Source organism: Helobdella robusta, assembly GCF_000326865.2.
Source record: "Helobdella robusta unplaced genomic scaffold HELROscaffold_39, whole genome shotgun sequence".
NCBI classification, from domain to species: domain Eukaryota; kingdom Metazoa; phylum Annelida; class Clitellata; order Rhynchobdellida; family Glossiphoniidae; genus Helobdella; species Helobdella robusta.
In genome coordinates, this window is record NW_008704865.1 from 867,784 (window position 1) to 895,266 (window position 27,483).

The following is a 27,483-nucleotide window of genomic DNA, read 5'->3' on the forward strand; positions in this document are numbered from 1 at the left end:
ACTACAGACCAGAAGAATGCCTCTTCTTATCATACAAGGACCAACACGATGTTGCTAGGTAACCAGATAATTATGATCGTTATGATGATGATGATGATGATAAAAATTTATAATAACATATTTGAAATATTATTCATGGTGATGCCGAAATCAATAATGAAAGAAAAACTGACGACGATGAAGTTGCTACTAATGGGAATGATGAAGCCCTCATAAAACCAACCAATAAAAATCATCCTACCTACCATTCCCAGGTACCTTAGATGGGACGATGCCCCTTGTGACCTGAACAGTGCCGGTGGCATCAAGGTCCTGTGCGAAGTTGAACTCAGATGACCTTTTCATTAACATAACGCGACCCAGCTACCTCTGATCTGTTCTGACCTACTTACGCGTTTGCTGATTTTTTTTATTTATTGCAGATTTTTCATCGCCGAGCAGTTCATTAAATTATTTTCGCGAGTTAATAAATCGTATTTTAAACCTACATACATACATTCCTGTATTTATTAGTCAATGTGTGTACGTACGTACATAATGAGCATGTACGTATGTGCATAATGCGTATTGAATTAAACATTTATAATAATTCAAATTAATACATCAAGTAGTCCATCTATATCAAACTTTTCTACACCACTTCGAGTTATCCAATCAGTTATATGTACACGAATGTTGAATGCACTGGCGTGAAATTCAATTCATCGGGTCGTCGAGGCCACCTTAGATTTTAAATTTATAAACATTTTTATTATTTATCGTTGGTTGGCACATCAAAGATGTTTTTAAATTTTTGTAAGTTGTAAGATGTTTGTAAATTGTCTTGTAAGTTTGTTTGCGAATGTTTAAAAACCAACATTCCCTATGTAGTCAATCACATCCGGTAAAATATTTTCGCCCGGACTAATGACTTCTCACGTTTCGTTTACTGGTTCATTTACATTACACACTGACGCCATTGTTTACAGATCTGTTTACATTGCTGTTACGTCACTTTTTTTTGTATCGCGTTTTTTCAGGTTTCAACGTAATCTTCGAATATTAATGCGGATGATTTTATTATTTCAATTTTAAAACGTTCCTTCTCTGTCCCTCGTGATTCACTGTGTGAAGTGGAAACAACAACAGCAACAACAACATCGTTAAGGATAACATCATCTTTCAAAATTGACAATATTAACATCAATAATAATAAAAATATATTAACAATATTAACAATAATAACATTAATAATAAATTGCCACCACATTAATAAACAATAATAATAATAATAAATCAATCTACATCATCTAGAGTTACAACTAACTGTTCTTCAATTAATAAGCGAGATAAAAAAAACTTCTTTCTGAAAAAACAATCATAACATGAAACGAATGAACGAACGAATGAATAATAATAATAATAAATAATAATAATAAATCAATGAATGATCAAACGGTTGAATGGATGAATGAATGAACGAAAAAAAAACGAACGAACGCATGAATGAATTAATGAATGAACGAAATTTTGGAATATTACAAATAATCTTTTCAATAGTACATACCCAATAACTCCTCATTATCATAGGTTGGTGCATAATTAGGTGAATATTAGCTAGAATAATAATAAGAAGAAGAGGAAGTAGAAGAATAACAAGAATAAAAATAATAAAATGATGACCACGTACGGTGAATGATGATGGCGAAAATAATATATGCAGATGATGAACGAATATATTTAAGAGTTGTTCAGTGACTATGGCATCTGATCGTTCCAAAATATACCGGATAATATTGATAATAATAATAATATTAATAACAACAATAATAATAATGAGGTTAATAATAATAATGTTAATAATAATAATAATAAAAATAATAATAGATAATAAAATATGACACGTGATTAAATTGGAAAAAAAATTATGACGCATAAAAGACAACAGCAACAATAATAGAAGTGAGAATATAGCAGAGAGTAATAATTACAATAACAAAGAATATTATTACCATTTAAATATACCTCGTAACAACATAGGAGGTACTTTAACAAAATCAAACAAATTTTTCAATTAAAAAAAATTCTCATATTTTTATCAACATGAATTATGAATATGTATGTATATATATATATAAATATGTATGTGTGTGTGTGTGTGTACGTGTGTGTGTGTGTGTAAATGGTGGAGAAATGGGATTGACATTTGATTAAATATTTTACATTAAAATTTTTGAATTTAAACTCATTTATACAAATGTCAATAACTTTAACAACTTGATTGAAAATAACAACTGAAACATAAAAGGCAATCATCAATCAGTCAATCCCAATTATTCACTCAATCAATCAGCCAAACAATCAGCCAATCAATCAATCAGCCAATCAATCAATCAGCCACTCAATCAATCAGCCAATCAATCAATCAGCCAATCAATCAATCAGCCAATCAATCAATCATTCAGTTGATCACTCAATCGATCGATCAATAAACAATTCAACAGATAACTATTGATGCATCAGTCAAGTCATCGACTCTAAAAAACATTTCAATATAACGTTAACACAAAAATAATGAACAACTTTCTTACAATCTCCTCTCTCTTTCTTTCTCTCTCTCTCTCTCTCTCTCTCTCTCTCTCTCTCTCTCTCTCTTCCTCCATATCAGTTAGATACCAAAATGTTCGTTAATGGCCTCAATGAGTTCAGCTTTCTTTGTACCAGTGCTCTTGATGTTCAACTTCTTGATGCATTCCTTCAATATTGGAACTGTCAACCTGTTCAGCTGCGATTGTGTGTGTATGTTAGTTTGTGTGTGTGTATTTGTGTGTGAAGGAGAGAGAGAGAGAGAGAGAGAGAGAGAGAGAGAGAGAGAGAGAGAAAGAGAGAGAGCAAGAGTTAGAAAAAGAGTGAGTGAGTGAGTTTAAGCAAACAACACCAACACCAACAAACAACAAATTAAAAACAAACACAGAACAACAGCTACTGCCCACCTTTCCATTCCTGGCTTCCTTCTCTACGTCCAGTTCATCATCATGTTTCGACGTCTTTCCTCCGCCGACAGCATTCGGTGCATTCTGCTCGAACAAAGACATCAACTTTACGTTATAATCACTATCACCGTAAAGATATCTCCAATATTATTTCATCACTATCGAGATTCTCCTTTCGTTATCCCCATAACCCCCATCATCATTTACATTATCACATAATCATTATCATCAGTACAATCATCATTCACATTCATCTTCATCATCACCAACATCATCATCGTGACAAACCTTCTTCTTGTTGGCGGCTGTTGTACTCCTCTTATCCATCTGCACCAACTCCTTGAACTCTTTTATCAACTTCCCCGCCCTCTTCTCGATCTTCTCTTCATCTGGCTCTGCCGGAAAACATCGTCATCATCACTATCGTCATCATCATCATCATCACTATCGTCATCGTCATCATCACTATTATCATCGTCGTCATCATCAACATCATCATCGTCGTCGTCGAACCACACCACATCATCACATCACATTTTCCTAATTATAATTCATCCGAAAGAGTAAACCAACCAGCGTCCACTTACCACTGAGCAGTAATCACCACCAGAAAGACTAACGAGTGAAATCAGAGATTTCCTCGGGGCAGTCCCTGGCCAGAGCCATGGCTTCTACGTTGTTGTAGTACTGCTGGAGTTGTGGATTCTCGAAACTATCGCTATTGAATTGAAACTGCAACTTTTTCACCAACTCCTTTGCTTTGTCTACTTGTGCTGCAGTTGCTGTGTATGTGTGTACGTGTGTGTCTGTCTGTGTTTGTTTAGTGTTGGCATGATGATTGGATGAGTATATGTCAACGTGTATTCAATGCGGGTCAACGTGTGTACATGTATTGTATGCATAAGTGTATTTAATGGGTTTTTTTTGTGTGTGTGTGTGTTTGCTTGCGCGTGTGATCTAACCTCTGAGCGCATCTTCTTCAAAGTTGACTTTCCTAAAGTCATCAGCGTATGGAAGGAAGATGATGTGGAAGCCAGGTGGAGTCAGCTGCACTTTGTTCTCATCCATTTCCTCTTCCTGTTCATCAGGATGATGACAATGGGATGGATATTTTGAGAGGATAATGATTAAAATGAAAAAAGAAATTAATTTCTTTTAAGAAAACGTGACTATGTAAGAAAATGGATTGTCAAAAAAAGTTATTAACATTACCTCTACATCAACAACTTTAACATCACCCCAAAACACAAAGATGAACAAACAAAAAAACAGACAGACAGACAAACAAACAAACAGACAAACAAAAAAACAAACAGACAGACATACATACATACAGACAGACAGACAGACAAACAAACAGACGAACAAACTAATAAACACAAACATACTTGGGGCCAGAGAGCAACAAACTTAGGTGGCGTGTTTTTGCGAGGAATGTACCTGCATATTATGACCATGCTGAGGTCAGTGCACTTCTTCAAGAGGGCCACGAACAGGGTTGTGCTCCCAGGTGCGGTCTGATGGGGTGGCATTCAATTTGGTCGTTACTAAGTCAGCAATTAAATTTTCCTTATGAGTGATTACCGATAAAATCGTATATAAGCAATTTCTATAAGTATTATTTAATTTAAAATACTTAATTATAAGCAATCAAGGAATGCCTTCAAATCATTAACTACTACATTACCTCAATAACAGTAATTTACTACAAATTATAACTATCATCTATCGAAATGAGATTAATTAAAAGTATTTTACTAGAAAAGTGAGTAATTTAAAAAGTAATAAACATATTTATTCACGCTCAAATCACCCACCTTTTCATCAGGGTATATGAACTGGGCAGGTCTTATGTGGAAGTATGGCTTAATGAGGCTCTTTTTCTTGAACCCAATCAAATATAAACCTGAAATAAATCATCATAATCAGTCACCTCCTTCAGCGTTGTCGTCATCTTCTTCATCATCATCATCGTCATCTCGTTGCAAAAACTTATACAATGATAGTTTCCATTATCAATCAACACAATCATCATATCATCGTCATCAGTTCCGTAATTATCGTCCCCATCATTCTCCTCATATCTATATTATCAAAAAAATCATGACAAAATTAATTTTCACTACACACACACGCACACAAACACACACGCACACAAACACACACACACAAACACACACACATCATCATCTTCACCTGGATTATCAAACGTCTTCATGGTGACAATCTCATCCATTTCAAAGCACACCTTGGTGTTAGCTATCTCAACGCATTTCTTCATATCTTGTGTGGATAACAGCTCACCATTCTCCTATGAGTGTATATTTGTTTGTGTATTTGTTTTTTGTTTGTTTGTGTGTTTGTGTGTGTGTGTGAATGCGTGGTGTGAATGTGTAAGAAAGCATATGTGTTTCATTCTCATTAAGATACATTACATAAGCATCATACATTTGAGATATTTTAAAATTATTTTTTACCACAATTAGGCAGTGTGCATGTGCATATGTGTATATATATATGTGTGCGTGTGTGTGTGTTTCTTAGTGTGAAATGTCAAAGACACAGAAATGTTGAAAAAATGTGTAGATCAATAGCCAAATATTAAACTGAACTCCCAACCTTGAGAAAAGTTTTACAGACTGTTTTGACTTCCTCATTGGTTTTCTTATAAAGTTTGATGGGGGCTGGCTTGTGGCACGCCTGGCTGAGATTGTACCTGTTGTTGTTGTTGTTGTTGTTGTGTTGTTGTTACGTTACATCATTCTGTTCTGTAATACACCAGCGAGTTACATCATTTAAAGGCACGCACACTTGCTGACACACACACACACACACACGTACACACACACGTACACACACATGTACACACACACACACAGACAGAAATAAAAAAGAATTGAGGGTAAAGAGAGGAGAACCACGAACACTCCAACAGCCATTGAAAGATCAGGAGATATGACGAAGGGCACTTGCTGTAACATGCGCTTCGTGTGGCTCTTTATTCGTACTCTATAAGTGTATGAGTGTGTGTATGTGTTGTCTGTGTGTGTGTGTGTGCGTGTGCGCACGTGTGTGTGCGTGTGCGCACGTGTGTGCGTGTCTGTATAAAGGTGATTGATTGAAGATTGGCTGAGACAAGATGCATAGATTGAAATGAATCAATTCACAATTCACTCAATCAATTCACAAACTTATTGCAGATGATACATGAGTGAAGATGGAGCTAGTTAAATGAATAGAAAAATGAAAAAAAAACAATGGTTGGCTGGCATATCACTGTAATTTTATAAACTATCCAAGAAAACCGACAACAAAATTACAAAGAATCAATCTAGCAAGTACAAGATCATAAAATTATAATAAAGCAAAAACCGTTTCTACAGTAAAAGCAACATATATCAAAAATGAACTCAACGCAACCAACAACAACATAAAAAATAAGATCAACCTAACTGACAGTAGCAACAACAAACCTGGTAAGTAGTTCTTCGAATCTTTCCGATGGGTCGGGCAATTCAGAGCTCTCCTCATCATTCAAAATACTCTTTAGAGAAAATAAAATATACAATAAACAATAAAATGATCTTTAAAAATGCCATTCAGCTTTCTATACTTTGTAGAAAAGCCTGACATCAAACTGGTGTTGTGGCTTGTTGATATGCATGAGAACTAGTTCAATGTTGTTCTGCTTCAAATCATCCACTCGAGATAAAGCCTGTTTCTGTTATGACGTCATGACGACAATGACGATGATAACGATGATAAAGATGATGATGAAGATACTGGCAACGATGATGACGATTATGGAGATGATAACGACGATGATGATGATGCAGCGATGGCACAATTAAAAATCAGATGCATGACAGCTGATAATAAAAATACTGAAAATGATAACGAGTGATAAGTTATAGATCATTACAACCAGTATCATTAACATAAATTGCATGGGTAAATGAATGAATGAATGAAAAAAATGAATGAGTGAATGAGTCATTGATTGATTAAGTGAGTGAGTGAGTGAGTGAGTGAATGAGTGAGTGAGTGAGTGAGTGAGTGTGTGAGTGAGTGAGTGAGTGAGTGAGTGAGTGAGTGAGTGAGTGAGTGAGTGAGTGAGTGAGTGAGTGAGTGAGTGAGTGAGTGAGTGAGTGAGTGAGTGAGTGAGTGAGTGAGTGAGTGAGTGAGTGAGTGAGTGACAGACCTTATGTTGTTCATCATCAGAATGTGGGTTGTCATTGTTTGTAAATAGAAGGATCTTTTTGTTTTGTAGTTTAACTTTGCTGTTATGAAGAAATATATATATATTTTTTCATATATATATATATATATATATATATATATATATATGAAAAAATACATTTATAAGAATATTATACGACCTAAATAAACAAACACCTAAACAAACAAACAAACAATAACATAAACAACAGGCATAACATGCACATGACAGACAACAACAGAATAACTAAAACTGACCATTGTGAGAACATATTAAGACATGTCCAGAGAGCATCAGATAGGAGATAATCATTTGAATGTCCATATTTGCTCTCTTCTGTATCTAAACCTTTTGTGGTATGTATGCAAATGCATTGTGTATTTTTCATCGGACTGTTAAGTAAGTGAAAGACATTTTTAATAGGAATTAATGAGTTGATGAATGAATGGAAAAATGAATTATTGAACAAGTGAATTATGTAATGAATGAATGAATAAAAAAATGGATGGATGGATGGATACAAAAATGAATACCAAATAACCCAATATAAAATTAACCCAAAATTAACAGTCTTGGTCTAATGACTTAGAATAAAACTAACGGCTTAATAAATAATAAACGCCCAAATTTTCAACTAAAGATTAAAATAAGTTTTAGATAGGGAACCAACGTTGGAATTAATTTATAGATTTCCGACACAACCCAAATAAAACAATTGGTGGCAATATTAATTGAGACAAATTTATTCAGTTATTTATTCAGTAGATCATTCTTTCTTGCATTCATTTACTCATTCATTCATTCAATTATTCATTCATTCATTTACTCATTCATTCATCCAATCAATCATTCATTCATCCGGAATCTTCATCACCCCAACTTACTATCAATCAACTTCTCCAATTCCAAAATCTTCTCAGCTCCTGGCTGGTCTAATCCCTAAATTTTGAAAAAGTTAATAACTTGAATAAAAATGAATTACCAAAGATACAATTTAAATGTTAAACGTTACAATTTAAAAAAGTTTAGATCATACTGTTCTACAGTGATATATCTCTAATTATTTTTTCTAATTGCAATAATATAATTTATAATTTCAACAAATTAAAACTTACTTGCAGCATGTAAATGTGTTTAAAATCAACTTCATTTGTAGACTTTTCCTTTGAAAATTAAAAATTTTTAAAATAAAACACTCTCAGGCATATCAAGAGTCTTTCTATATCTACTATTAATATATTTTAATAAAAATATAAATACACATAAAATATAATACAACAATAGCAACATATATAATAGCTACATAAAAAATATTTATATAAAATATACCTACATATGAAAAACACATAAATATAAAAACGAATACAAACAAAAATACAAACAAGCAAAATATAAAATACAGAAACATACAAAATACAAAACGTACAAAATACAAAAGCATACAAAATACAAAAATGCATACATAAAAAATACATCACACATGGAAACAGAGCATACAAACATACAAAAACATACATTCATTTTCTATCTAACCGTTGCAAAAAGCACAATTCCAATAAGATCTTTGTCATTTTGAATTATTTTATTCTGCATAACTGACTTGGCACACTTGTTGGATTGTAAATATATAAAATTATTTTTTTTTAAATTAATGTATTGGATAATTTTTTATAATAAAAATTTAAAAAAATTAAAAAATAATAGACTAGTTTAAATATTTTAGATAAATAAACAAAAATATTTACAATAAATGATTAAAAATTTAATTAAATTAACTTTTAGACAAGTTTCAAATGGACTTTCGTCATCTTTCTTCTCAAACATGGGCTTACTGGCATCGATGAGAAATATGATGGCTTCTCGATTTGTATGGAACCTCTGTTTTAATTTGATTATTAATCAGTTATTTATGGTTATTTATTAGTAAAATCAAATGTTTGTACTAAACTATGTCTGTACTAAAAGATAATCATACTATGGCATCCATAATTACATACCCACATAGATTAGATAGATACACATATATATATATATATATATATATATAATATATAGATATATATTATATAGCTACTCATTATTATAATTTAATATTATATTAATTTATTAATATATAGTTTAATTTATTTTATATTATTATCAACCAAATAATCTCACCAATTGATGAATTGGTTAACTTTTAAGATTAATTAATAAATGAAACTGATCATTAATTAGTTAGACAAACAAGATGACCCATCCATCTTCCATTTGAATATTTAAACTTTAAAGATCTATATTACATACAAACACAGACAAGGCAGCCAGTTAATTATGAAACAAACAATGCAAACAACACAACACAGACATTACAAATGACACAACACAGACGTCAGTTACACAAACACTGACAACATACATGAGAGGGGGCTTGATCTTCCTCATCCTCATTGTCACTCAAATTGAAATTGAATTCATCCATATTTTCTGCATTTAAAACAAAACAAATTTAATTCTGCAATTGGTAGGTGGAAAATTACTGTTGTTGCGGTAGTGCTGATCTAATTGATGTGTGAAGATGATGATGAGGTTGTTGACCCTGGCCTGGGTGAACAGAACTAATTAAATATTCCACCTCATCTGGCAAATATTTCCAGCTAACCAAATTAGCTAAAAATTATTATGCGCCATAAAGAAATATTTAAAAATGTATACACTCACTTGACAAAACAATTTTAAATCGAAAAAACCGGTATAAAAAATTAAATGTTATTTAGCGCTCAAGCGATAATAGGAACAAACACAAGATTGATTAGAGACGCCAAAGATAAAACTACATTTTTTGTGATAGCGATATTGTATGAGATGAGCAGACCACAAGCTGACAGACAGTTAAGGCACGTTTGCAAAGGGTATGGTCAGGGTATGATTTGTATCGAAAACCAGCCTAAACAGATTCATGACGTTTTTCAAATCACTAAATTGTAGCGTGTTCAGCTTGTCCTACCGTTCTTCACAAGATGCTGCCAAGATATTTGTATCCTGAGCTTCTGCACAATGAAACCTACATAGTTGGAATTTCATCTTATGAACTGAACTTGAACTTTGACGTTGACTCGAAAGGTTATCAAGATTCTGCATTATTCAGTCAAAATCAATATTAACCCACGGATATATATATAATATCCATGTATTCATCAGGTAATCAGAAGTAAAGCTGCTGTTTTTTTCCAGTAAAAAAGCGACTGTCTCGATGAACGAGCGATCATCTCCATTTTTAAATTGTATTCCACAGTCCACACACCTTTGTTAATAGCAAAATTTGTTTAATAAGTTATCTTAGCAAAAACTCATGTATCTTAATCAATTTTTGGCTACCTTCTTACGTTATATTGGCCTTACTGTTTTTTGAGAATGGAGATAATTTTTTCTTTTGTTTTAAATAAAACAGAATGTAAATACAAAAATGATAAACATGATAATTAACTTTCACGTTTACTTAATAAGGAATAGACAAACACTTTTCACTATTTCTTCGTCATTATTTTCATGTAACCAGCTATGTACAAACACATTTGTCAATCAACGGTGAAAAAAAAACAAATAAATTGTATATATATATATATATATTACCCACACATGTTTATATATATATATATATATATATATATATATATATATATAGTTTTAAGCAATCAAATCAATCAAACTGAAAAAACAAACGAAATAAAATGTATTTCCTATTAAGAAATAAGAGAACTCCAACCCGGTTGCCGAGTTATTTAATTATAAAATAGAATGCATGCAACATTGGTGGAGTTCATGCGGGCTTGCATGCACCCATTAGCTATAAAATGATTGCAATTAAACTAAAATAATAAAAAATGGTAAATTTGTATAAATAAAACAAAAAATAACAAATAAAAAACAAATGTATATTACTTTACAAAAAACGATAAATAAATTTTTTTCAGACGAAAATTCTCTAACACATAAAAATAAATAAATCATTATAGTCTATTATATACATACTGTACAAAATCCAAAACTCGCCTTATCGAAACGTTACTTGTATCGAAATATTTTGAATTCAAATGCAATCTATCATTATTAGTTACTAATTTTTGATAAGCCACGGTTTCTGTGCCTTTTTGTAACGCAGTACAAAAGAATGGAATAAGATATAGCAGTAGAAGGAAAATTTCATTACAATTCCTTGCTTGGTAACTGATCGAAACCAATTCTTTCATCAAGATAGTCAGGTCCGTATGTTCTAAATTTTCAGAAATATAGAAGATTGACTTAGCACTTAACACGTTAGTAAACATATTCATCAGTAGTGAATTATTTTAATAGAATCTTCGTAAGTGTTTAATTAAATTATGTTCAATCAATTTCAATACCACTGTGCTAAAATAATTAGCGAATTTATTCATTAACTGCAATACTACTTTACTGTTGAAAACATCTCGCAATTAGCTTATAATAGAAAAAAGTTTGTAACGTACAAACGACGCAATTTAATGAAAAATAAAAAATTATCAGGTAAACTAATTTATTTACACTTTTAGCTGACGTTTATGAAAAATTATTATCAGCAAAAAATCAAAATATTACAAGCCCAAACAACCTTATTAAAAAAATCAACCTCAAACTGGATGGTGAAGCATCATTAATCAAACCATATATCTTAACAAAATATGAATATTAAGAGTAATTTGTCTGCATTCGATAATTTTATCAACCAGGCAGAATAAAGAACTGTGTAGTTTAAATGTAACTTGAAACGAAATAACCAACTTCTACAACATCGGAAAACTCCTTAAAAACTTGACTGAACTTTCAAATGGTCAGCTGAATAAAACAAATGATTGTTTTAATTTATCAATGAAAGAATAAACACACAACAATAAAACGGCTAATCAAATTTCTATCATTGCAATTAAACAAATTTTATTAAAAGTGAAAAACCAGCAAGCGAAAGCCGAGTTCCAAAAATTAATAATGATGGATCTAAAATTTACTCTTCGCATACACCTTTACAAATGCGCCACTACTATTTACAAATACGTTCTCAAACGCAAACATACAGTCTATATACAGCGTGTACATTGCGTACACATATCTATCTACGTATTTATTTATTTATTTATAGTATGTTTTTTTTATTTTACTTAACTTTCATCAAAATTTAATTCTATAGAAAATCATCTTCAAAAGGTTAAATCTGAAAATGTGATAATAGAATGTAATTACCACGACAAAAAAATGAAACCCATAATGAAGTTTGATGAGTTCGGTAGGTAGGTAGGTATGGCGTTGTACTACAATGTAGAGATTGTACTACAATGTTGATAGAGATTGTACTACAATGTAGAGATTGTACTACAATGTAGAGATTGTACTACAATGTTGATAGAGATTGTACTACAATGTAGATTTGTACTAGGAAGATAGGGCAGAGTTGGAAGGATAGCAACGAAAGGTGAGGTATCCCGTGACATTCAAACCAACTCACTGTATGCAGCTTAAGTGCTTCTATTGTGTATCAGTTACAAGAAGTAGAAAGAAGGGATATTTGGAAAATATATATGTAGGAAACTAGGTAGAAGTACGAGTAATCAGATCAAGTTTGGAATAAATCCACCAAACCTCTTGACGAAAGATGATACAAGTTCATATACATATTACACACACAAGTTCATATACATATTACACACACAAGTTCATATACATATTACACACACACATACAAACACATAATTTTATGCAAATGTATGAACATACAAAAATTCACATGAAAATTGCAAACAATTCATATGTACATTGAAAGGAACGGTTAAAAGTTAGTTTAATTATTTTTTTATTTAAATTGTATTTTATAAAAATATAGAAAAAAGGACAAACAAGACAAAATTGCAACTGTCCATAGTTTTCATACATAAGCTATATAAAATTTATATATTATATATATATATACATCCAATATATATTGGATGAAAAACTCCTATGAATAACTTAAATCCTCGATACGTATTGTTTGAGAACTGTATCAAGTGATTTCAAATAACCTACAGCAGCATTGATTGATTGATTGCTGATTGAAATGATTAAATAGCTTGCTGGCTGGTTGGTGTGTTGATTGGTTGAATAGGAATTAATTTCACTAAACGTGTTTCATTTATTATTTAGTCAAAATTTGTAAAAGTTGAAATTAATGCGGTTAATATTTTACGAAATTTGCCTAAAATGTCTTCGAATTACAAAAATTTGAACAACAGAAACGTGATTACGACAAATTAATTTATAATTTTTTAATTGACTCCAATTCAATAAAGCCTACATTTGATTACCCATGTTAAAACAAAAATAATAATGAAAAGAATATTTTTAATATATTGAAAGTTATAAAAACTCCTGTGTCCCAAAGTTAAATAACCTTAACAATGATTAACACATAAGCAGGCCCACCCATGTACAAACACACACAAACAATGACATACACACACACAAAAACGCACACACGCACATGCAACACACAAACACACGCAAATTTGAAGTTATAATTTCTCCACTTTCTGAAAAAATAACATTTTATCTTTAAAGTAATTATTTCTATTATTTTAAATTTCGGTTGCCACACTAGTCTTAGTTAGACTTCTAATAATCCACTCACAAACACGCACACACAAACAAACACGTCCACACACACACACACACACACACACAAACATACATGTATGTTACAGACGTTGCTTTAAACGTGAATAAAATTCAAGAAGTATAAATTCGGAAGTGAAAAATCAAGTTGGATAATGTTATATGATAATCCCCAGCTGTTTAAATTTTTCAGAGTACTCTAATTTATTTATTTATTTAATTAATTAAATAATTAATTAGATAATTGGAAGACAAAAAAAGCATAGTCGTCTCACTCACGCACTCGACATAAATATAAACTCGCTTTAAACATGTCATCAGCAGCATTTTTCACATAGGTAAATAGATACGCCAGAAGGCAGACAACATCCAATTAATCATTCAACTTTTATTAAATGCCCTAGCGTTTTATTCATCTGCGTGCCTGCTGTGTCAATTGAAGTCAACACACCTACGACTGGATACTCAAATGCTAACCGACTTACCTGTCTTTCTACCTTTTCCACGTTAATGCAATGATAAAGAGATGCAATAATGCACTTATACATACATACACCTAAGCACACACACACACACACACACACACACACACACACACACACACACACACACACACACTCACACACACACACACACACACACACACACACATGCATGCCTGTAACCTATACCTACAATGATGAAAGTTGTTTGTTTGAATAAATGAATAACTGCACGGGCTATCAATCAAATAAATAAACAAACAGATACAAATATATACATGCAGCTAAAAACAAATTTTGCTTGTCAAATTTTCACTGTACAAATATGATATAATTACATGATATTGCAACACGCATACATACATGATATTTACAAATATCTCTATGACCAACCGACGAAATATATGTATGTATAATACATATAAACACACACACACGTATATATATATATATATATATATATATATATATATATATATATATATATATATATATATATATATATACATATACAATTTTACATGCATGTTGTTATTGCCATTAAAGCTGCAGCAAACCTGTGCAATTCTCACCTAGCTATGGCACAAATTATCATTGCTGACATTTTTTTTGAAGATTAACCATGGAAGGGTGCAGTAGAAAACTGATGCGAGAGAGGTTTCTACAGCCGCACGTGTGTCAACATGTTTCATGTCTGTCTCCACGGATGGAGGCAGATGCAGATACTACTGGAAGATGTCAAACTGTGCAATGAGCTGAGGTTATTCAATGGTACAACTGTTGCACTGCACACGTAACGATGAGGTCTTCTATTTGATTGCTCTGTGTACATGCACTTTTACACTGTACACCAATCCTGAAAATGTTAAGAACAATTTTTAAAAAATTAAATTTATGTTGAATATTTAAAAAAATTGCTCGAAACCAAGTATTTTTTATTATTTTTAACTATGGTGGCCATAAATCAAACCATGAACGCAGTTAAAAGCAAAAAGTTTCAAGCAGAATAATTTGTACATTGGTAGTTATTGGGGTGCTTTCAAATATTATCAATATTTCTTCATATTATATAATTTAATAGATAGCTCAAGATTCCTCCTGCCTTTATCTCATCAATTACCATCTTATTTGAGCCAAAAATAATTCCTGTCACCACATCAAATTTAATGTTTCAAGATAATTAAGAGAAGCATCAATACAAATAGAGAAAGCCAGACAGAAGAATAATAACCTAGTTACATATGTGATTGACTGCAGCGCTTGATGTAATGTGAGAATTTTGATGCTGTTGTAACTGTTGCAGTTGTAGCTGTTGTATTTGCTGTTGTTGCAACTGTTGTTGGTGATATTGCAATTGCTGCTGTTGCTGAAACATGTTGGAAGCAAGTGAGTTGATAGGAAGTACATTGTTTTCAACTGCAGCAATAGAGTTGCTGTTGCTGCTGAAGGATGACGGGTCACCTGATGCTGCGACATCATTCTGCGGCTGTTTGAAGAAGGTGTGTTGCAGCGCATACAACGGGGTGATGCGAGTTTTTGGGTCGTAGTCAAGCATGCGACTGACTAAATCCTGGAACTTGAGGTAATCCCGAACTGTATGGCCATTTTCTCCCCTTCGTCGGCCTTCAGGTCCACCTGTCTCTACTCCCAAAACTCTTTTAAGCAAGCGTGTCCCGGGAGGTAAATGCTAGGAAAAATTCATTGAATTAACTCAGAATCATGAGTTAATGGATATCAAAATATGATAAGTAACGAGTAGCAATATTAAGCCACAAACAAAATGCTAATAAAACTAACTACCTTGTCACTCGAAATTTTTGGAACATAATCACCGGTGATTGTTTTTTCAAAAAATTTTGATGTCTTCGGAGCCATGTCAAGCATCTCCTTGGGAGGAATGCCTAGGACTTCAACAATTTTCATCATTTGGTCATACTGTTTAGAATCAATGGATGAAATATATTTTTTAAGATAGCAATTTAAGGGGAATTTTATAACGTGAAATACTACTAATAAAAAAAATAATTTAAATAAGATGGGAACACTGCAAAATCATGACTAAACATCAGACCTCATTACTGCCAGCAAAGAGTGGCTCTCCCACGTGCATTTCCACAAGAATGCATCCCAGACTCCACATGTCGATAGCCATATCGTATGCCAAACCGAGCAAAACTTCAGGAGACCTATAGAATCGAGACTGTATGTACTGGTATATCTGGATAACGTGGGGTCATGTGTCGTTCAGAATGTTATTTGGCTATAAGTTCTCTTCAAAAGTTATGTAACGTTTATCAATTAGGTTGATACATAATTTTTGAAGACATAAAAAGACAAAAGTAAATTTTGAAAAATTTATTTGTGAAATTTTAAAAATATTAATCTATTCATATCCAACAGGTTTGGTGGACTAAAATTTAAATTTTTTACCTGTAACCTACCTAATGAGAATCAGTAATTTTACAAATTTAAAAAGATGAAAAGGATAATTAGATGAAGAGACCATTGACTAACCCGATTTCCTATTTTGCAAGAACTGCCGAAGTCGACAATCTTGATAGATGAACGTTTAGGATTGCAGAGAAGAATATTTTCCGGTTTCAAATCGCAATGTATAATGTTCAGACCAGGCAGCGAGAGGAACCTCAGGGCCATGCAGAGTTGTTGGGCAAATTTTCGGGTCAAGTTCAAGGACACTCCTCGAAAGTTTGTGTTGCGTAAAAGGTCGTAGAGGTTGTAGGACAGTAGCTCGAATACGAGACATAGATGGTTACGATATTGGAAGTGTCCCTTCAACCGAACTGTTCAAAAGAAATTTAACATGAGGTGTAAATCATATTGAACCACTTTTAAAAAAAAACGATGCCAAATTTTTATTCATGTACTAAGATGCTGAGTGTATAAATTTTAAGAAAACGTTATGTATAAGTAAACAAGTAATTTATATGATAGTAAATATGCTACATGGTTACAAACCGATGTAATTTTTAGAATCAATTTCTTGTCTGTTCATAAGTTCGAGCAGTGAAACTTCAATCTGCGCCTGATTGAAAAACGGCTTCTTGTTCTTGATGATTTTGATGGCCACATGCTCGAGCTCAAGTGTGTCATAAGCTTTAACAACCTGTATGCAAATGTGTGGATGTTTATGTGTCCATGGATGTACGCACGTGTGCGGATGTTTATGAGTCCGTGGATGCATTTGTTGTGCGTGGGTTCTCATGCTATTCATCTCCCAAAAATTTCAATGCAATAATAAGACACCCAAGTTAATATCTGTGTAACATGTGCATTATTTGAATTCTTGGGTAGAGCAAATAGCATTTATACGCAAGTTATTTCTTAATCCGATGATAAATATCCCGTTTCTTTAATTATTTGCTCAAAATATACCAGATATAACTTGAAATAATTTTGGCAATGTAACTATATAACTATAATATTATAACTAGATATCATCTTTTCATAATTTAGCCAATCTATCATATACTAATTAACCAATTCAGCCAATAAATGCATCCTTTACAATTTGATATCTTAATAAAGATCAGAGAGCATTGCAGGTAAGTTCAAACCTGTCCAAACGATCCCTTCCCGATGACCGAATCAATCTGGTACCTGTCCAACCAGAGCTCACCCTGGGTGACGATATAATCATGATTCTCATCATCGTAGCCACTGTTAAACTGCGAATTGTCATTCTGTGCATTCTGTCGGACCTTCAACACTTCATTTGCCATGGCTGCTGCAGCCTTCTCCTTCGCCTTCTTCTCAGATCGAGTCCTCTTTCTGTGGTAGTACACCTGATTGCAAAAAAAAACAACAAAAAATTGTACAAGGAAATGACAATATTATTAACAAAAATCATGGAACAATAGAGATAACAAAGTAAATATATATAAAATTTTGATTCATTCATATATAAAATTGTTGCCAAAGACTAGTAAGATAGAAACATTATCATCTCTCTTCTGTTAAAAATGGCCATACAAAATTTATAAATTAATTAAACGGAAAACAATTAATAAAAAAATAACACTTATACAATCACCAATTCTCTTACACTTATATAAAAACATATCAGCCCTTAAGATTTTCTTCAGTTAAGATTAATTAGTAATAACAACAGCGTCAAACATTGCTTATTTTTGACCTTTATTCTATGTGGCCTATATTTAAAAAAATTTTTTTTACTCAACTTTAAAAAAAGCATGCTCTATTCTCAAGTGCCTTGAAAATTTTCAAGTTTGTACAGGTATTTCATACTTCCATTACAGTTCAATCTTCAATGTGACAAAAAAAAACTATGAGACTCTGTTCAGATTGATCTTCAATATTTGGATGTTAATAAAAAAAATAAATATAAATTAATTCAAATGAAAAATTGATTGGACATAAAAATGTTTTAGTGTTCTATCAATATTCTCGATAGCATAAACATGCGTATGGAAAAAATATAAATAAATAAATAAATAGATATACATTATTTTAAGGTTCAGTTTTTCATTTTTACAAACTTTGTGTGAATTAATGAAGATGGAGAAAGTTAATTGTTCAACCAGGGTGGTGGCTTGAACTTAAATATTCAAATTCAAAGTTCCATCAATAAATTATCACCAGTCATCATAGTTAACAGTGGCAGTGGTTATAACTTTAAATTTGGAATTAATACAACCACACATACGCACACGCACACGCACTAACAGAGAGAGAGAGAGAGAGAGAGAGAGAGAGAGCGAGAGAGAAAAAGAGAGAGAAAGTAATAGACATTAAATTACAGTTACAGTTGGCATTTTATTATTTTTATAACCTAGCTATAATAACTTAGTGTGTGATATACCATTGATATATCATCATAACTGTACCTATTATGCATATAAAACTGGGGTGCATGAATTGGCTATTCATTAATAATGATGACGACGACGATGATGATAAATCATGTTTCTTTGAAACTGTTACAAAAAACTAGTAACGATTATTACAAATAATAAGCTAGATACTTTTGTTATAACAAATTGAGATACATTTACATCATTTGCCAGTATTTCAAGTATGTTGAAAAAAAATCAGTATACAAAAAAATTGCAATCAGTTTGATTGAAAGATCATAGTATCATCATACCAGATGTTACTACCAAGTTCCTATTATAACCAGCTGCTTCTCTACTTATTCATACAAATTTTCATTTTGAAAAACACACATACACATAAGCGAACACAACCCACCCACATACACACACACATACACACGCACGCACACAAACATGTAAACATGAGCACATTTCTATATATTCCATAAGAGAGATGCCACGAGCAAGATAAATAACAACATCCAACAACTTAATAAAGGACAGATGGCTTTAATGTTATTATTCCTCAGGTTAATTCCAACAGCTTTTTGGTCTACAAATTAAAAAAGTCTATTTTAAGTTTGCATTAATTAGAAGAAATAAGCTCCTTAAAGAAGAATAATACCTCAGATGTGCTTATGTCTAATTCTAATTTACTTACTGAAGCAACATTTGAGCATGTGATAGTGGCTGGCATTTACTGTTTACAAATCCCACCAACAGTTAACAACAGCACAAGATTGTTCTTCATTTCAAGGTGAAATGAATTAAAAATAACAATTTATGATCCTTTTTTTTCTGTAAATAGTTATTCAAATGTGTGAAGAACTAACTTGCATGAGCAGCGCTATGGGAATGTTTTTAAACTGCTGCAATAAGTTACAAGCGATGATGTGCATGGAGAAGAAAAGAGGGATGGTAATAATGTAACAACAACAACAACATGCCAACGTGAAGTATATAACATACCCTGCTATGAATGAAACTTACATATTATCACATTGGAAACAATCTGATTATGTAGCAAAAACTTATTCATAAAAGGAACAATTTTAACTATCATCATCTCGTCATCGTCATCATCATCATCAGTATTATAGGACTGACTGCGAAAGAATAGCAGGAAACATTGCTCAGGAATATGCAACAGATTAAGCTTTGTTGATTATAACTCCAAATCATCATTTACTATACCCTACTAGCTTTGTCTTGGTTAACTTTAATAAGATGGCGGTAAGAGCATTTTATCTAATAAGAATAAATCATCTTGCTGGTGTAAGATGCAAGGTATATATATAATACCAGAATATACATAGTTATAACGTTATTTTCAGTGTGCATACATGTAACAAAATAAAATAAAATGCCCCAGGCAGATGACTTAACCAACCAATCAGCCAACAAACTGGCCAATAAATTCTGAACACAACAGCACAGAGGTTTAAATAGAATAGGCAGCAGTCATTCATGAAAAAAAAAACATATTTAGAACCCATAAAACAAATGCTATGGCTTGAAATTAAATAGCAACAATATTTATTATCCTATATGGCTATATCCATGTTTACATGGATGTTGTATATATATATCTATATATGTATATTTAATAAGTATTTTATATTATATTTATTACACGTAGGCCTGTACTTAATTACAAGGTTTGTAACTCTATTTGTATATGTCTACTTATAATATTCTTAACAGATTTACAATAAAATGTAAACCGATAAATAAATAAAAAAAAGACAATTAACATTACATCATGTTATAGATGCCATTGTATAATTACTGTGAATGCATGAATGAAAACCACCACATTACATGCAATGACCATCCTTATTATTATTATTATCATCATCATCATCCTGATCCTCTTCATCCAACATTACATCATCTCCATCAGCACCCCACATCACATCACTTGACCTGCAACATAAAACACCACCAGACATTAATTAACCTCATTGATGTGCTTATATGTCTTAATAAGGTCGACACTCATCTTTCTCAGAGGCGCAGTCCTGGAGTCCCTATACATGGAACTGATGACCTGATGATGGTGGATACTTCCGTTGATGGCATCTATCTGCTCGATCCCATTCGTCACATCCATCTGGTGGTGGTGGTGATGGTGGTGGTGATGTTGGTGGTAATCAGTCGGCTGCTGTAGACGATGGTGATGTTGTTGATTCTGTAGTAGATGCTGTTGATACTGGTCTAAATTAAATGGATGAATGAAATGTTGTTGTTGATGTTGCTGCTGCTGTTGTAATTGTTGTTGCAATTGCTGATGCTGTTGCAGGAGATGCTGCGATTGCAAGCAGAATAAATTCTGTGAGACGATGGCTAGATCGGTGTTTGGACAATTAGAAAGGCTACCAACGGTCTCACTGCTGAATAGATGATTATGGTTGATGTTGATGATGTTATTACAATTACCTGCAAAGTTGTTTATATTATTACTAATATTATTATTGTTACTACTGCCACTGCTATTACTGCTGTTACTTAAATTATTAATTTGATTAAACTTGACTAAGTTTTCAATGATTTGCTGCTGCTGCTGCTGTTGCTTTTGTTCATATGTTGTATCCAGTCCTAGCATAGAGATATCTGTAACAACCATAATGTCATCGTGTAGTGTCAACCAATCTATAGCCTCTGTAATGATGATAGTTGTTAATAGTTATCAATTTTAATTATATTTCTAGTTGTAAATTAACAATTAGCATTAACAATTACTGTTTGAGATCAAACTAATTAAAACCAAGTAATGTCTGTGTATCCTGCCATATAAATCGAAGCATAGGATTAATCAAGTTAATTTGAAAGTGCAGTTATACATGGAAATACATTAATGGAAAAGCGTTAATAATAATAATAATAATTATTATTATTTTTATTATTTATTGTTTGGATAACATTGAAAAAGGTTAAGAGTGAGAGAGAGGGAGAGAGAGAAAGAGAGAGAGAGAAAGAGAGAGAGAGAAAGAGAGAGAGGTTTAATAAGAAACTTAATCTCATCACTCCACTAATAATGGTAAACATTATTAAATGTTGTTCTTAGCATAATAGCTGCTGTTGGATATAATATCCCTTCTTTGCTAAGATAAAAACAAACTAAATATCCCTATTCATTCGTATGCCTGAATGCATTGTAAGCATAAACAACTAAAGATAGGAGAATCTAATGAAAATATTGTATTGTAAATAATATTAGATAATAATAATATTATTGTAGTTAATGTTTTTTGTTGTTGTAATAAAAAAATAGCTATGATAGGTGGTGAAAGTGAAAAAAAATATGATGACAATAACAATGATGATAATGAGCAAATGATAAATGATTGGTGGTGATGAAATGAGAGATGATAAGGCCGGTAACAATAAGTGATGATGTAGAAGGCGATGGTGAAGATGAAGATGATGAGGATGATGATGATGGAACAAGACGGATGAGCAGTTTAGCATGTCAAAGTGTGTCACGCATGGATGCATTCCAAGAGAGCAACTGGACTGTTAAACAGCTGCCGTCAACTAAACATTTGGCATCTTACTCACTGTGGTCATCATTATCATAGCCATAGTCAACATCATCTTCTTGGCTATTATATAATGACCATTATCACCCTAACCAACAAGTTATAAAATCTAATTAAGTATGATTATCACAGATATACGTGTACAATCCATACTCCTGCATCATTTCAATTTTTGAATGAAACAACGATCAGCACAAACGTACACAAATTTGTACATACGCAGATAAAGACGCACATACAAGCGTACCAACACACGAATACAAATGCAAATTTGCATACTTGGCAGGCAGACTTCAAAGCATTTTTAAAATGCAAATATTTGTGCATATAAAACTGCACATACAAGCCCACATATAAACAAATGCATGCACACACGGACACCAAAAATCATGCTCTGTTTGCATAGCCTGGAGACTTCTACTTAACAGATGTCGAAACAGACAAGTAAACAAACAAACGAGTAGACGCACGGGCAGACAAACACATAAACAGACAGAAAAAAACCAGAGATACAAAAAATGGGCCTAGCAACAGACACACAGACATACATTCAGCCAGAGAGACAAGCAAATAAATACAAAATCAGAAACACATAAATAGACAGACATACAAACAGACAATCAAACAGACAGGCGGACATTTGCGTTTCATGATCTCAATATTTATATTTCCATGACCATTATTAAAATGAGTTATGTAAATACATTGGCCAGTACCTGCAAAAACAACAGCAGCAATATAAAATAGTTATAAAATGGCAGGAAGTTGAATAAGCACTAGATCTAACAGTTGTTGTGCTAGTAGATACGCCACTATAACACAAAGAAGAGTCTAATTTTGTGTTTATTTTACTATTATTACAAATAAATATCTGCTCATAACATTTGGTGTGCATATTGATTAGCGTGTGTGCGCGTGTGTGTGTGCATATTGTTGTTGCTATATATATATATATATATATATATATATATATATATAACTAAACATTTGTATTTTTATTCACTCGAACATATTTCCGTTAATTTTAATAATTAGTTATTGTTTGTTTAGATTTTAATCATGGTAAATTCCTGCCATCTGCCTAGCATGCAACACAACATTTTTTTCATTTTTATATTTCACTTAGATAAAAAACATTACTTCTTTAGCTATGTCACACAAATAATAATCTCTTCTATTAAAAATAATGTTTGATCCTTTACAAATAAACTGGCCATTTGAACTTCTTACAACAAAGCATCAATTGAATGAAAGATTCTCTGCTATTAACACCAAGCAAACACAGGTAAACATATAAAACTATGATTGTAAGAATGTATTCAACTCTTTATTGCCTATCCAAACAATGAAGTTAATTGTTAGTCAATAGTTAATAAGTTAATAATTGTCAGTAAGCCAATAAACTTATTATTACAATACAACAGTTCACCAAACCATTATGATATTCTTCTTCTTATTATTATTTTATGACCATTTTATTGTATGTTTGTTCATATCATTAACGGCATTAATAATGACATCTTTTTCTATTTTCCAGTTAATTTAATGTGAAAGAATGTAAAATAAAAAAAGAAAAAAAGAACACATCATAAGAATGCATGGAATAAATTATACAGCATCGATCTCCAGTGATAGAGAGAGAGAGAGAGAGAGAGAGAGAGAGAGAGAGAGAGAGAGAGAGAGAGAGAGAGAGAGAGAGAGAGAGAGAGAAATGGGGGGGAGATAGAGGGAGAGAGAGAAAGGAGAGAAAGAGCGGTAATATAAGCAATCAAAAATATAAAAATATATATATACATATTTATTTATTTATGTGTGCTGTGTGTGAGAGAGAGAGAGAGAGGAGGGGGGAAATATGTGTGTATAAGTGTGGGTTCATGGTAAATTTATGCATAAAAACCGATTTATAGAAAGAACATAAGAAAAAAATGCTGTGAGAGAAAAATTGAAAAAAATTTAGATAAAAAAATGTAAATAAATAATTTGCTAGGTAAAGATGTTTCAAAAAAAATAAAAAGTTTGTAGATGGAAAGAGTTAGGAAAGAAAGAGAGAGAGAGAGAGAGAGAGAGAGAGAGAGAGAGAGAGAGAGAGAGAGAGAGAGGGAGAGAGAGAGAAAGAGAAAGAAAGGAAAAGAGCAAAAAATAGAGGAGTAAGAGAGAAGAGGAAAGTGAGTGTAGAAAGATTAGTAGAAAAAGAAGTATTGCAGCCCAACAGCAATGTGGAATAATTTGTGGAATGCTATAGAAGACAAAGATGATGAAGGGAAGGTTGAGATGGCATTGTGATAATGTTATCATACCTTATAATGATAATGATGATGATGATGGAGCTGATGATAATTGTGATTGTGATAACGATGACATAGGTGATCATGATCAAGGTGAAAACATTTTAACGATTCTAACACTTAGAAGTATCTGAAGATGAAGCATAGAAAAGTTTGCACCACATGTTCTCAAGGTATGAAGGGAAGAGAAAAATTAAGAGATGTACATTCATAGGTAATGATTCAGACAAATGTACGCAATTACACGACATACGCAATTACACGACATACGCAATAGTACACCAAGCCATACTACAACAATACACTGCCATGTTAACAGCATTGGCATCAATTTTTGGAGAGAAAAAAAGTTCTTCTTCTCTGCATAACCAACCAATCAAATAAATTTAGCCAAAACAAACAATCCAGCAAAGAAATCATATCATCTCTGAAATAAAATAACACAACGCCATTGAACCTTATCTAATCAGTAGAAAATGAAAAAAATGCACAAGGATAACTAATTTGATTTACATTCACATAAGTGTACAAAAAAACCAGTCTTAAACACACACGCACTCACAAATACACACGCACATCACAAACACACACACTCACAAACACACATACACACACATGTGCACAATAAAATAGTAAAAAGTCTACAAAAAAATATTTAAACAATATAAAGAGGGAAAAAATTTTCCACAAAGAATAAAAAAATACAGAAATTCCAGTACATCTTCCTGGTAAAAAAAAATAAAATAGCAAGAGGCAAACCATACATATATCAACATCACATACAAACATAACTGCACACAGTGCACACATTGATGTAGGCACATATACATTAGGACTCTTCATAGTTTTTGTACATTAACTACATTACATAGTGTGCAGGTTAATATAGTAGAGGAACAATCATTCACGACTATCAATGTATTTAGATCAGAACGTGTAATATTGTTAACCATTTAAGTCAGCATCCATTTAAATATTACATAATTTGTAAGAACATGTATATTTAACACTACAATTCAATGAGCAAGCATATATTTTTCATATCCATAGCGTGCAGTAGCAATAGAGTAATACATCCTTTTTATTGATAATATATTATACCTAACATGCCAAGAGCATGTTAGATATAAAGGAAAATAAGTATACATCAAGCAGTATTGCATTTAGATAATGTATGTTTAAAAGTATATATATGCATGCCTGTATACTAATATGTACGCCTTCATACATTCACTATACTTTGATGTGTAGATGTATGATGTTTTACGTATAGGCAAAACGTGTATGTAACATGTCCATACATTATTATATAGATACATATGCCCGAGCCTGTATGTAGAAGCCAAATATATGAAGAGTATAAGTAGCACTGCATTTTTGTTTGGGTGCGTCACGTGACAGAGGCATGCATATGAATGCATGCTTACAGGCGTGCTATTTAAAGAAACCTGGCTTAGCAACATCATGATTGGCTGACTGGCTAGAGCTTCGTGAACATGTCAATCAAATCATCAATGGTTTGGTACGTTAATAATAATTATGACTGAAACATGCCGTATAGCCCAGCACAACAGTCTAACTTCATCACATCCGTGCATCCAATCTTTTTTTGCATTAACTTCGTGCTATATTTATGCATTATTAATATTATTTAAAGTGCAGCGTTGTATGACTGATGGTTTACATATAAATGCATGAATATGACCTCACGCAATGTGAATGTATCGTATGCATGAATGTGCGTTGAAATGGGCATACTCAAATATATAACAGAAATTGTGTAGAAGATACAGAATGGATATATTGTGAACTGCAGTATTTGTGAATGGGATAAGATGAATGCATAGTTTTTTTTAAATCTCCAAGTTGTCCAACAGAGGAAAATCTTTGAAATGAAGAGCATAGCCATCACTTTATTATGTGATAATTATTTAGCAAATTATATGACATGCTCGCACAATACGTCATAACAAATGGTATTTCAAATATGTTAGATGGCACTACAACTCTAGCTATGTTATATATAATGTGAAGAAACAGAAAGAGAGAGAGAGAGAGAGAGAGAGAAAGAGAGAGAAAGAGAGAGTTCTACGTCCCATCAAAGCATTAAATTTTGAAGGTTGCTCCACTGAATTAAAAAATGAAACAGGAAAATTTTGAAAGAAACCATTTTTTGAGCATTGAAGGTGCCTGATGTTAAAAACTTAATTGCAAGGAAGTTAATAGTACATTTAGTGAACAGCGCCATAATAACCAACATAGATGCACAAATGATAGAATTATTAAAAAATATATAAAAAAAAACTGAAAATAAAATAGGCATCATAAATTTGCTCATCAATGTTAAATAACAACCACTAGTCATTTATTTGATAACCATAAAATACTTGATTGAGTTATTTGATTCTAAAACTGTCTTTTCAAACAATTTTTAACAACAGAATCATCCAAAACCACCTTGTTAAATAACTTTTAACAACCATTGAGATTC

General features: G+C 32.2%; 2 protein-coding genes across 2 annotated transcripts; both read right to left on the minus strand.

The window, feature by feature from the left end:
• Nucleotides 1-2,647: 2,647 nt before the first annotated feature.
• HELRODRAFT_192857 (hypothetical protein) lies at nucleotides 2,648-9,944 on the minus strand (the record flags this gene model as incomplete). Its single annotated transcript, XM_009024087.1, has 20 exons — nucleotides 9,892-9,944; nucleotides 9,590-9,657; nucleotides 8,968-9,069; nucleotides 8,725-8,799; nucleotides 8,307-8,354; nucleotides 8,076-8,130; nucleotides 7,449-7,539; nucleotides 7,174-7,252; nucleotides 6,586-6,693; nucleotides 6,446-6,516; nucleotides 5,898-5,981; nucleotides 5,592-5,688; nucleotides 5,169-5,283; nucleotides 4,790-4,878; nucleotides 4,361-4,489; nucleotides 3,935-4,049; nucleotides 3,593-3,754; nucleotides 3,261-3,367; nucleotides 2,973-3,056; nucleotides 2,648-2,764 (listed from the first exon to the last, which is right to left on the minus strand). Exons 2-20 carry the CDS (start codon nucleotides 9,650-9,652, stop codon nucleotides 2,648-2,650), a joined length of 1,791 nt encoding a protein of 596 aa, XP_009022335.1. The 5' UTR covers nucleotides 9,653-9,657; nucleotides 9,892-9,944.
• A 5,063-nt stretch (nucleotides 9,945-15,007) lies between these two features.
• Nucleotides 15,008-21,568, minus strand: HELRODRAFT_113667 (hypothetical protein). The gene is made up of 8 exons (XM_009024088.1): nucleotides 21,126-21,568; nucleotides 17,888-18,115; nucleotides 17,289-17,436; nucleotides 16,827-17,113; nucleotides 16,384-16,530; nucleotides 16,113-16,247; nucleotides 15,544-15,999; nucleotides 15,008-15,168 (listed from the first exon to the last, which is right to left on the minus strand). The coding sequence occupies exons 1-7, from the start codon at nucleotides 21,276-21,278 to the stop codon at nucleotides 15,544-15,546; spliced, it is 1,554 nt and encodes a 517-aa protein (XP_009022336.1). The 5' UTR covers nucleotides 21,279-21,568; the 3' UTR covers nucleotides 15,008-15,168.
• Between the last annotated feature and the right edge of the window lie 5,915 nt (nucleotides 21,569-27,483).

What these genes read in the sequence shown, in the direction of transcription:
- HELRODRAFT_113667 (XM_009024088.1), bottom strand. Translation starts at nt 21,278, where the DNA reads ATGGATGTGACGAATGGGATCGAGCAGATAGATGCCATCAACGGAAGT. An exon ending in GGAAGGGATCGTTTGGACAG is followed by an intron (nt 17,437 to 17,887) that starts GTTTGAACTTAC and finishes ATTTGCATACAG; the next exon opens with GTTGTTAAAGCTTATGACAC. An exon ending in CAAAAATTTCGAGTGACAAG is followed by an intron (nt 16,000 to 16,112) that starts GTAGTTAGTTTT and finishes AATTTTTCCTAG; the next exon opens with CATTTACCTCCCGGGACACG.